Raw genomic sequence first — 12,955 nt, forward strand, 5'->3', positions numbered from 1 at the left:
AGCAATAAGTTTGACAGTCAAAACAACTTCAGTAAAAATATTTATGACAGCCTTTGTATATATAAACTATAATATAAAAGGTTTACAGTTAATACATGAACACAACTCATACAAAATAAGCATTCAACACAAATTTAAAGTTGTTGAATATTTGATCATTTTTCTTTGTAACTATACTCAAAAATTTATAATGCATTGTGTTTTATGAAATGCCAAACCATAATACTACATTAATTCTTGATGAAGATACAACTAGCATGCCCATCAACTTCATGAATTTCATTCAGCACTGTATACACACACACACACACACACATTTATATATATATGGTTTGTGCCAGGACTTGCTAATTCTAAACTCTGCCTTTCTCTTCCACTCTAGTGTGACAATGGAACATTTTGGAAAATGAAAACCCAGAGAAACTATTTTTAGCGCAACAAAAGCAACTCAAATTAGTTTTTTGTGTAACAGAAAAAGATCAAATATAAATTTTCTTATTCTAAGGTAATATGCCTAAAGAAAAATAGTTATGTTACTATATTCAAGAGGTTGTTTACAACAGGTTACATGAGAAATAAAACTCTAAACAATGTCACATTCATAATCTATATATTTGCAATGTATTCTAAATGGTTACAACAGCTGCCTTTCTTTAATTTGTTTATAGTGAACGCAAAAACAACATTCATTCTCTTTAACAGGTCGCAACGGCTGGAATAACTGCCATTATTGTAGTTTGATGGGAAATTCTAAATAAAAATTCTGAATGTAACCAAGATTATAGCAAAATTGTTTTGCGAAACTAAATACTGCACCAGAGATAATTAGTAAAGAATGAAAAATTCATTACACCTTTCTTGATGTATGCCATTAAAATCTTTCACACTAAACAATGGGCAGGAAGGGTGAAGAGCTTCTCATCCTTGTTAAATGCAATGATTTAGTTATGCATGTGAGGGAAACATTCATTTATCCATCTGCAAAGGGTAAAGAAAACACTATTTATTTTCCAAGAACCAATCAGAAACACTTACATGTACTGTTTGAGTAGATTCCAAATCCTTCCAGTGGTGATTTAACCCTCTTCCCTTGCAACAGCATAACTTCTTTTATGAGCAATGCTATGGAAATCTGCTGGCTTTACACAAGCACTCTTCATTATTACATCTTGACAATCCATTCCTCACAGCGGCTACCTTGAGGAAAGATGTCTACTAAAGTAGAACTGTTTTACTTGGCCTATTCCTTCACATGGACACAAAGGGTAATCCCTATGGAGAAGTTCTCCAGTTAGGCATAGAATAGTATGATCACAAAAGCAAAATACTGCAGATGCTGGAAATCTGAAATAAAAACAGATAATGCTGCCAACACTCAGCTGGCCAAGCAGCACCTGTAGAGAGAGAAACAGTTAATGTTTCAGGTCAATGGCCCATCATCTGAAACATTGGCCGAAGTTTTCCGGGGGGGGGGGGGGGGGGGGGGGGTGCGGGCGAAATGGATGGCGGGTCAGGTAGGACAGTCTTTATTTTTGACAACAGGTCGGAACCCCACTGTCAACCTGCCGCAACGCGTCTTTCCCAATGTCGGGTCTGTCGACGCTGAGCAGACCAGACAGGCAATGGCGGGCGACCCAATTAAAATCATTAGCATCTAGTTGACAGTGATTAACAGGCTTTTTTAAACTTACCTTTTGACTAACTTCATGGCCACGGGAACCACACTGTTCGGGGACCACAGCTGTCAACCGGAGGTGGGAGTTCAGTAGCCATTGCTCCAGCTGATTACTTGACAGCTTCAAAATGTACAGAAAAAGCTCCCACCTGACAGATCATCACTTTCCTCAGCCACAAGCTGTTTTAGTCAATGTCCAGCATAGATTCTGAAAGTATTCCACTTTCCATCCACTCTTACCTCATTGGAAGAACTCTCTCACCATTGACAGATCGCTTCTGTCATCTGTGCTTCACCTGCCATCTATTCCATCAACATGGGTGCCCTTTATACTGTCTCACCTTGGTCCTCAGAATCCGACCACGATCAGCCCAACACCAGCAGCACCAGGCACATCAGCAGCACAAACAACACAACCAACCTTCTCTGCAATCACCTGATGCTGCACAGGACACAGGGCATCAGCACCTGAGCACATTGCTGCCTGGAAGGCCAGGGATGGCCTCACCATAGCCAGATTTATTTTACTTGATGCTGTACACCCTGGCTGCCACATGATGCACCAGGTTGGCACCAACCCACACCAACACCATAAAGCATCCCTACAATGTCGAAGCCATTCCTTTCACACACACCACCATTGCGGGGGTTACCGTTATGTCTCACCATTCCCTGCAACTCACTCAGCCACTTCCAAAGGTGCACACAAATCTGTCCAAGAACACAGTGTTGAAAATAAAGGTTTCAATGTTTGATGATAACATTAACAGAAACTTTACATGAACATTGGATAAAACACCAAAGTGCTGTTAGTTGGTATGATTGCACTAGGTTGAGGGCGAGTGTGAGGGGTGGCTAGTGAGATGGTGACGTAATAATGTAACAGACCTCTGGAGAGGTGCGATCGGCAGAGAGGGGGTAGGGAAAGCCAACTCCAACGGTACCCTCCTCCTGTCGAAATGCTTAGAACATGGCCTCGTCATAACCAACACCTTGTTCCGTCAGAGAGACAAGTACAAGGCTTCATGGCAGCACCCTCGTTCCAAGCACTGGCATCTGCTGGACTAAGTCATCGTCCGAGCGAGGGACTGCAAGGACATCCGCATCACACGCGCCATGACAGGAGCCGATGACTGCTGGACAGACCACCGCCTAATCCGCTCTGTCATCTCCATCAATGTAGCCCCAAAACAGCGGCGGCAACAGAAACAATGCCGCAGGAAAATTAACGCTGGAGCACTCAGAGACCCCACTAAGAAAGCCCTATTCAGCCTGCGCCTCTCAAACAACCTGACGATTCCCAGTGATGCAGAGACAGAGTGCCCACAGCGCCTGGTCTGCACTCAAGGCCTCCATAATCAGCACCTGTGAAGAGACGCTCGGTCACTCGACCAGGAAACACCAAGACTGGTTCGACGAGAATGACTAGGAGATCCAGGAGCTAATAAGCCGCAAGCTCAAGGCATTCCTGATCTGAAAACAGCAACAGAACTCGAGAGCAAGAAAGCAGCTCTACAGAAGCCTGAAGGCCAAGGTCCAACAAAAAACTCGCGACCTAAAGAACAGATGGTGGGTGGAGAAAACGCAGGAGATCCAGCAGCTAGCCGACAACCACGACATGCGTGGATTCTTTAGTGCAGTCAAGACCATCTATGGCCCAAGCACCCAAGGCCCTTCCCCACTGCGGGCCAAGAACGGAGAGGTACTCATCAAGGACAGAGGCAGTCAGTGCCCGCTGGAAGGAGCACTTCGAAGATCTCCTTAACCACGACTCTGTCTTCAACACGAGTGTCCTCAACTCCATCCCGCAGCATGCTACCCGCCACCATCTCCGCACAACCCCAGCCCGGCATGAGGTTGAAAAGGCCATCCGACAACTGAAGAAAAACAAGGCCTCAGGAGCAGATGGAATCCCCGCCGAGACACTAAAGCATGGTGGAGAAGCACTACTGGCGAGAATTCATGAACTCATTTCTCTTATCTGGAAGGAGGAGAGCATGCCAGGGGATCTCAGAGATGCCGTAATTGTGACCATCTTCAAGAAAGGTGACAAGTCCAACTGCAGTAATTACAGAGGAGTTTCCCTGCTGTCTGCCACAGGGAAAGTCATCGCAAGGATCCTCCTCAATTGCCTTCTCCCAGTGGCCGAAGAGCTCCTCCCAGAGTTGCAATGTGGATTCCGCCCACTAAGGGGCACAATGGACATGATCTCCACCGCACGTCAATTACAAGAGAAATGCAGGGGACAGCACCAACCACTGTACACGGCCGCCTTTGATCTCACAAAGGCCTTCGACACCGTCAACCGTGAGGGATTATGGAGTGTCCGCCTCAAATTTGGCTGCCCTCAAAGTATGTCACTATCCTCCGCCTGCTTCACGCTGACATGCAAGCCGTGATCCTGACCAACAGTTCCACCGCAGACCCAATTCACATACGAACCGGGGTCAAGCAAGGCTGTGTCATCGCACCAACGCCCTACTCGATCTTCCTTGCTGCAATGCTCCATCTCACCCTCAGCAAGCTCCCCACTGGAGTGGAGCTCATTTACAAAATGAATGGGAAACTGTTCAACCTCCGTCGCCTCCAGTCCAGATCCAAGTTCGTCCCATCCTCTGTCGTTGAATTACAGTATGCAGACGATGCTTGTGTCTGCGCTCACTCGGAGGTTGAACTCCAAACCATCGTCAATACCTTCACCGAAGTATACGAGAGCACGGGCCTTACACTAAACATCCGTAAGACAAAGGTCCTCTACCAATCTGCCCCCACCACACAGTGCTGCCCCCGATTATCAAAATCCACGACAAGGCCTTGGACAACGTGGAGCACTTTCCATACCTCGGGAGCCTACTGTCAACAAGGGCAGACATCGAATACGAAGTCCAACACCGCCTTCAGTGTGCCAGTACAGCCTTCGGTCGCCTGAGGAAGAGTGTGTTTGAAGACCGGGACCTCAAACCCGGCACTCAGCTCATGGTCTACAGAGCAGCAGTGATACCCGCCCTCCTGTATGCCTCAGAGACATGGACCATGTACAGCAAGCACCTCAAAGCACTGGAGAGATACCACCAGCATTGCCTCCGTAAGATCCTGCAAATCCATTGGCAGGATAGGCGCACTAACGTCAGTGATCTTGCTCAGGCCAACATCCCCAGCATCGAAGCTTTGACCACGATCGATCAGCTCCGATGGACGGGTCACATTGTCCGCATGCCCGATACGAGACTCCCAAAACAAGCACTTTACTCGGAGCTCCGGAACGGCAAGAGAGCCCCAAGTGGGCAGAGGAAACGCTCCAAGGACACCCTCAAATCCTCCTTGAAAAAGTGTAACATCCCCACCGACAGCTGGGAATCCCTGGCCCCCAAGACCGCACAAAGTGGTGGAGAAGCATCCGGGAAGGCGGGGAAACCGCGAGTCTCTTTGCCGGGAGCAAGCAGAAGCCAAGCGCAGGCAGCACAAGGAGCGCACATCAACCCAAGCACCCCACCCACCCCTTCAACCACCATCTGCCCCACCTGTGACAGAGACCGTAGGTCCCACATTGGAATAATCAGTCACCAGCGAACTCCTTTTTAATGTGGAAGCAAGTCATCCTCAGTTCCGAGGGACTGCCTAAGAAGAGGAGGATGTTATAATGTAGATCGAGAGAGAGGGATGGGTGGAGGTGCAAGGTAAGTTCGTGTGAGTAAGGATATGCAGGAATAGGGTAGGGAAGGCAGAGTGATGGGGATGTGATGAGAGGCACAGCAGGCTGAAGGCAAGTCTGGCTTTGTAACTTAAGAAATAGGAGCAGAAGTAGGCCATTTGATCTTTGGAGTCTGCTCCGCCATTCAATAAGATCATGGCTGATCATCTACCTCATCTCCACCTTCCTGTATGATCCCCATACCCCTCGATTCCCTTAATATTCAAAAATCTATCGATCTGTCTTGAATATACTCAATGACTGAGCATCCACAGCCCTCTGGGGTAGAGAATTCCAAAGATTCACCACCCTCAGTGAAGAAATTTCTCCTCATCTCAGTCCTAAATGGCCTACCCCTTATTCTGAGACTGTGACCCCCCTAGTTCTAGACTCCCCAGCCAGGGAAAACATCCTCCCTGCATCTACCCTGTCAAGCCCTGTAAGAATTTTGTATGTTTCAATGAGATCACCTCTCAATCTTCTAATCACTAGAGAATATAGGCCTAGTCTACTCAATCTCTCCTCATAGGACAATCCCCCCATCCCAGAAACCAGACTGGTGAACCTTCGTTGCACTCCCTCTATGGCAAGTATATCGTTCCTTAGGTAAGGAGACCAAAACTGTACACAATATTCCAGGTGTGGTCTCACCAGGGCCCTATATAATTGAAGTAAGGCGTCTTTACTCTTATACTCAAATCCTCTTGTAATAAAAGCCAACATACCATTTGTGTTCCTAATTGCTTTCTGTAACGTTTCGTGATCTAATGAGCTAATTGAAAGGTTTGTGCCACTGCACCCAGGTCCTACTGACCACATCCTTGCTAGTGACCTCCTCTGCAATGTGCAGAATATGGAAGGAGTCATGGGAGAACCTGGGTATAGAACACCAACAGCACAAATGTCAAAATAAAGTTGACCATGGTCCCTTTAATGAAACTAGCTAATGACGTGTTATGAATGTCACCAGACCCGCTTCCTCTAATTGGACGGGGAAACGCGTTGGGCGGGCTTAACAAGCCTCATCAACAGAAAATCATTTTCCAGAGCAGGATGGAGCTAGCAGCGGGGTAGGGACCCGCTACTAACACCGGCTGCACTGGACCCGCCGCGGTAAGGAAAATCTCGGCCATTAACTCTTTCTCTCTCAACAGATGCTGCCTGACCGGCCGAGCGTTTCCAGCATTTTATGTTGATATATAATACAATCAAATTGGAGGTTAATTGGTGTTGTTGAGGGAAGTTTTAAAAAGATTGTTTGGTTGTGTTTGTTATCGTTTTATGAGCCAGTTAGGTACAAAAAGGATGCACACTTCCAGGTGTGTAAAACATTAGATATAAAATGATAGAAGGCTTTCATTTTAGAAAATCGCCGCAAGGCACTTCACAGATCCATAAAAAACAATGGATGCCGAGCAAAGTAGAGATTATGAGTGACCAAAAGCTTGTTCATAGATGTGAGGTTTTGAGAAAGTGAGGAAGGTGAAGAAGTGGTGGGGTTTAGGGAAGATTCCTTGGAGTGGAACCCAGCCGCCTGAAGCTGTGGCCACCAAGGGAGTGGAGATGCACAAGAGATTAGAATCAGAATAACGGTGTTTGGGCAGTTGAAGGAGATTAGAGAGATAGGTAGGGACAAGGCCATAATGGAATTTAAACATAAGGAAATGAACTGAAAATTTGAGATGTTGAGACAGTGCATAGAAAAAGAACACTGGGTTTCGGTATCCTGACAAATATATGCCAAGGAACCAGATGAATCCTTAACACCCTCGCTAAGAACCATCTGAGGTTTACCTCCCAGTGTAGGCTTAGGAGTGAATGGTGCCTAGGTTTGCTCGCCGAACAGTCCTTACACTAACCAGTTCGAATTAAATTTAAGTTTTAGTTCAACCTTTTATTAGGATACCTACAAGCTACTGAGTGAATGTATTTCCATTCTTACCGAATCATCAGCAAAGACATCAGACAACCACTATAAGTTTTTTTATTGGTTACAACGGCACAATTTAAGATTAAAGTTGGTTATGCAAATACTTAACAGATGATATGATTAGATGTAGTCATAGATATCTGGCAGTCTGGATAGAAAGTGAATGGACAGAGTTAATACTTAACAAATGAAGCAGCCGAAGTAATGCAGGCAATTCAGTGTTTCACTATAAATCTGAGTAGTGCAACAGTGATCAGAATCTGTTTATTACAGTTGGAGAGTTTATTTTATGGTTAAACACCTGAATAGCAAACAAGTTAACAACTTTGATAGCCAGTTTATTGGATAGATCATCTATATACTGGTGGTTGGCAACGTTTCCAAGCTTACACGACCTGGGCTTTATGAACAGCGTAGTTGAGTCAGTCTCCTTCCATCCCTGAGACGCAGGCGCTAGCTCCTGAAGCATCGAGTTGATGAGACCCCTTTCAGCAGCAGAGTTATCTGTTTCATCTTCGGTTCTGGCTGAATCCACCTTGCATACGAACGACTATATCTGAGCCGGCTTCACTCGCACCTTTCTCTGATGTCAGGCACTTAAAGTTAAGTGACACTTTTCTCTACCGGCAACTGATTTGTGAGGCTGTACCAGCTAGCTTGGTATTTTACTCCTTGTCCTAATGCGCTGTACCTGTAAAAGCACCTTTCTGTATTTGCTGGTATAAAGGTTCTTACAGGAATAAGAGGACCAAAGTGAATCAACAGAACAATTGCTACTTCCACAAAGAGAGAGAGACAGCTTGCTCTCTCTAGAAAAGGTTACTACAGTCTGCTATTGCCGCTGCTACTACTAACTACTGATTGTCTACCACTGGTGGGGTGTAACACCCCTTTTTGCTTGGTATGGGGACTTTGAAGATTGACATTTGCTCATCAGTTTCAAGCTCCAGCTCAAAAGCACACACTGCTTTGAATTAGTTTTGTGGCTGGATACAGCAACTCATGAGTAATGTACCAAATATGTCTCAAAGGTACTGGAGTCCTCTTGAAATCTCAACTGAAAACAGTCTACTGAAATATTTTCCTCCCTTCACACAACCAGACAAATTTGGACAACCATGAGCAAGATTTACCAACCCACCGTCAAAGGTTTTTGTTTTTAAAGATTGTCTCCCTTTATCACACACAATTTGTAGTCAAAAGGGCAGCCACGCAACCTACTCCTAGGCTTCTACAGGAAACTTTGGTTTATCCGGAAGTTGTATGTCCGGAAACCTCGATCTAACGGCAGAAATCAGCAGCCGTTCTGTTAGGTTTTTTTTCTTCTCCTAGATATTATATATATATATATATATATATATACACATACACACAGTCAGTCTCTGGAAAGCCTCTCTGAAGCTGTTGCTAAGCTAGAGACGCTGCCAAGGTAGGGGCCGACTGTTTACAAGCTGTTGCTAAGCAACAGTGTTTGTTGTCAGATACGGAGATAAAAACCTCCGTATCCTTCAACATTAGCACTGGTCTGTCCGGAAGCTTTCATAGATCGGCATCACGCCAGTGCCGGATATCGCGAAGTTTCCTGTACTACTTTCCAACCAGCTGTTACAAAGTGTGTATGTGAAACCTGCAGCGATTCCCTCCAAATCTCCTCTTCCTTTCTGGCATCAATTGAAACTCTCATGCCTACACCTCTCATCTGCTAAGTAGTCTGCCACTCCTTGATGGTTAACACTGCATAAAGCACAATGGACACCTTTTATACATACTAGATTTGCTTACCTTCATTGTCAATCCACTTCAGTGTAATAGGCTGATCTTGTTGTAAACTGCACATATCCCTCACTTCAGAACACATTCCATCATAAGTGATTGCAGCGTCAAGATCCGTGATGAGTATGTCCCTGTTGAGAACAAAAAGGCATAGGAATTTAGAGATGAACTGCTTCACCATTTCTGTAACACATATTCCTTTTCCTGATGGAAAACTCCTATTTCTACATCTTAAAATATCAAGTGCATTGTAGTGAAACGTACATTTATTTCTCACGTGTATTCAACCTTTGTCAACAAACCACAAAGGAATTTGAGTCACATATCTCAGAGGGTTGTAGGGCTGGAGGAGGTTACAGAGATAGGGAAGGACGAGGCCATGGAGGGGTTTGAAAACAAGGATGAGAATTTCAAAATCGAGGCGTTGCTTAACCGGGTACCAATGTAGGTCAGCAAGCACAGGGGTAATGGGTGAACAGGACTTGGTGCGGGTTAGGATACAGGCAGCAGAGTTTTGGATATGCTTAAGTATATGGAGGGTGGAAGATGCAAGGCCAGCCAAGAGTGCGTTAGAATAGTCGAGTCTAGAGGTAACAAAGGCGTGAATGAGGGTTTCAGCAGCAGATGAGCTGAGGCGGGGCAGAGTCGGGTGATGTTACAGGAGGAAATGGGCCTTAGTGATGGCGCGGATGTGATCGACACCAAGGTTGCGAGCTGTCTGGTTCAGCCTCAGACAGTTTCCAGGGAGGGGGATGGAGTCAGTGACTAGGGAACGGAGTTTGTAGCAGGGACCGAAGACAATGGCTTCCATCTCCCACTCCTCCTTGAAGACCCTCCTTGAAACCAACATCTTCGACCAAGCTTTTTGTCACCCTTCCTAATCTTGCTTTGACTCAGCATCTGTTTTTCTTCACACCTCTAAAGCACTGAGTGTTTTTCTATGTTAAAAGTACCATATAAATGCAAGTTGTTTTTGTTCAGTGGTGTCTCATGAAAAGCTTTCTGAAAATCCATGTAAACCACCCTTGCTGCAATTCTTGTATTATCTCTTTTTTTTTTTTAAGAACTTTAAGGTTTGATCGAGCATGACTTACCTCTAGAACTCAGTGGTGACTGGGCTGAGTAACTCATATTTCTCCAAGTACTTGGTAATTTCAACCCATATTATAGACTCGAGTAGATTAGCAACAACTGAAGTAAGGCTAACTGGCGTATAATATCCTGGCTGATGCTGGTCTCTTATTTTTGAAGGATGTTATATTTACCACCCTCCAGTTGTCAACATTTTCCTTTCTACTGAATTTTGGAAAATTATACTCAAAGCCTTCACTTTTTCTTCCCTAACTTCTCTTGGAATCCTCAAATGCAAACCAATATGTTTCTGTGATTTGTCTACTTTAAGCTTGAGCAACTTTTATGGTATCATTTCTATTTGAATAATAACCTTCATTATCAATTCTACACCCACCCCTGGTGATTATACAATCCCAAAATCCAATTCCTCTGAAAATTGAGGCAAATTACTTACTCAGTATTTTTGGCATTCTTTCACTCTCCACTACAAAGTTCCCTCCTTCATTTTTTAGCTGCCCTGCACTAACATAACTACCCTCTTACTATTAATGCACCTATAAAAAGGTTTTTTTGATGCCCATTTTAAAAAAAAAATTCTCTACTTCCTTTCTATTCTCTTTGTAATTTTCCAATATTCTTCATATTTGTCCTGGCTTTCATTTTTATTATGTGCCTAGTTCTTTTAATTCGGATTCCAGGAACCGGACATCCATGAGCTAACTGCCACCGTTTATGCTAGCTACTCAAAGCGTTTTCTTCAACCGAGCAACAGACTCATAAACCTGGCTCGGAGTCTGCTACCCAGCTACAGAAAGCTTTCATTGCACAAGTGCCAGGAGCTGACTCACTAATGTAGGGCTTCCAGAATTAAGACAGTGTAAATGCAGATGGTGTTTTAAAAAAGCAATGGCAAATCAGAAATAGATGCTGACCTATTTAAAATGGCATCAGCCAGCAGAGTCTCTAGGATGTCTAAGCAATTCCCTTTAATTTGTATGTGTTGTTTGTGGATTGCTAATTTAAATTGCTAACTGCAATACAAATAGCCTTTATCACTGTTCGAGCAAGAACACTTAAATATTCATCAGATTCCTGTGTCAATTGAACTTGTCACTAAAAACTAGTCATCTTAGTCTATGAAAATGTCTGAGCTTTGAATTATTAATATCTGGTATTTTGATACTGATTTTATAAAAGGTGCATTTTAGCTTCTGTAAATTGACGACTTGAAGTGCAGACATTTCATCACAAACCACGAGAAAATGAAGCACAACTGCATTTCAGAATTGGCGATATTGTAAAACTTGACAAGAAAGACAGCTTCAAAGCAAAATAGGATCTAAAAACTGGAATTTTTCCTGAGAGACAGCTTCCCCTGGGTCCAGGAGAAAGGCTTGTTCCATCTAATTAAGGATGAGGAAACTGGAGATTTGTTCACAATATGTTCCAAGAACTTTACACAAGTGTTGTATTTTCATGTCTTCATCAAAAACTCATTTGTTTATTAATGCCCTCTGTAATGCTAAAGGAGATCAAAAAGCAAAAGCTGCCCCTTTACAGGACATTACAGATATCTGTGTATACATGGCAATATCCTCTTGTGCTTTCAAGTATTGCTTAGTTACTAAATTTCTATATACTGTTGGATCTCCCATGGTAGGACAAGGCAAATTTTCTTCAAAGCATATTAGTAATGTTCTAGGTACAGGTATGGGGAAACTCCATCTAGTGGCAGAAATGTACAGCAATAGGCATGACGGTCACAGAATGGTGATGCCCAAATAAGGAATGTGCAACATACACATTAGATTTAATATATTATAGATGTAATTTAAGTATAATAAATAGGACGTGACTGCTGCCAACGAAGTTGAAGTAGTTGCGCATGCACAAAGTGTTTTTATTGGTTGTTCGTTTCGCGACTCGGGAAAAAGTGCCAGGAAGAGACCGGGTTCTTTGGAAAAAGGTGACCAAAAGCTTGGTCAAAGAGATAGATTTTAAGGAACGTCTTAACGGAGGAAAGCGAGGTAGCGAGGCAGAGAGGTTTAGGCAGGGAATTCCAGAGCTTAGGGCCTAGGCAACAGAAGGCACAAACATCTTGTACACTGAATTGAAGCATACAGAACCGTAGCAAAATACTGCAGATGTTGGAAATCCAAAATAACAGAAAATGCTGGAAAAACTCAGGTCAGGCAACATCCGTGGAGAGAAATTTGAGTTGACGTTTCGGGTTGAACCCTTCTTCAAAACTGGAAAGAAAAGAAAATAGATCAAAGGCAGGGCTGCGATCGGACAAAAGAAGTGAAAGAAACAAAAGTAGTACATTTTTTCTTGTAATTTTTCCACTCCTTTCCCCCCTCCCCCTTTCCTTTTGTTTCTCTCTCATACCTGGCAGCTATCTCTTGCCCTACAACAGTACACTTTACACCTAATCTCAGCTTATTACCATCTCGTCTAGCTCTTTTACTTCTTTTGTTTCTTTCACTTCTTTTGTCCGATCGCAGCCCTGCCTTCGATCTATTTTCTTTTCTTTCCAGTTCTGAAGAAGGGTTCGACCCGAAACGTCAACTCAAATTTCTCTCCACGGATGTTGCCTGACCTGCTGAGTTTTTCCAGCATTTTCTGTTGTTATACAGAACCTTACATGTCCATCAAGTTCTCATATGTGTCTCTAATCATCCACCACTTCACTTAAGACTATCAAATCTGTCTCAACTCACACCACTGTAGTATACTAATTTGATACAAGTTTCTACAGGCTGATATTTCCATTTTTAAGACATCTCAATTTCATTCAATGAGACCTTGGAAA

General features: G+C 43.8%; 1 protein-coding gene across 2 annotated transcripts in view; it reads right to left on the minus strand.

Annotated features, from left to right (window-relative positions):
* The window catches only part of prkcz (protein kinase C, zeta), a 626,261-nt gene that overhangs the window by 571,146 nt on the left and 42,160 nt on the right, over positions 1-12,955 (minus strand). The window contains exons 1-2 of one of the 2 annotated variants that reach the window (XM_085967267.1): positions 9,079-9,165; positions 854-978 (exon numbers count right to left, since the gene is read on the minus strand). In XM_085967267.1, the coding sequence (XP_085823393.1) occupies positions 854-872 (19 nt within the window). In that variant the 5' untranslated portion in view covers positions 873-978; positions 9,079-9,165. Of the gene's footprint in view, positions 1-853; positions 979-9,078; positions 9,201-12,955 lie in introns of those variants that run through there. The other variant, XM_085967266.1, reaches the window with a different exon arrangement.

The sequence above is a fragment of the Somniosus microcephalus genome, chromosome 25 (assembly GCF_052327205.1).
Source record: "Somniosus microcephalus isolate GS21.2 chromosome 25, FLI_Smic_1.0, whole genome shotgun sequence".
Classification (NCBI taxonomy): domain Eukaryota; kingdom Metazoa; phylum Chordata; class Chondrichthyes; order Squaliformes; family Somniosidae; genus Somniosus; species Somniosus microcephalus.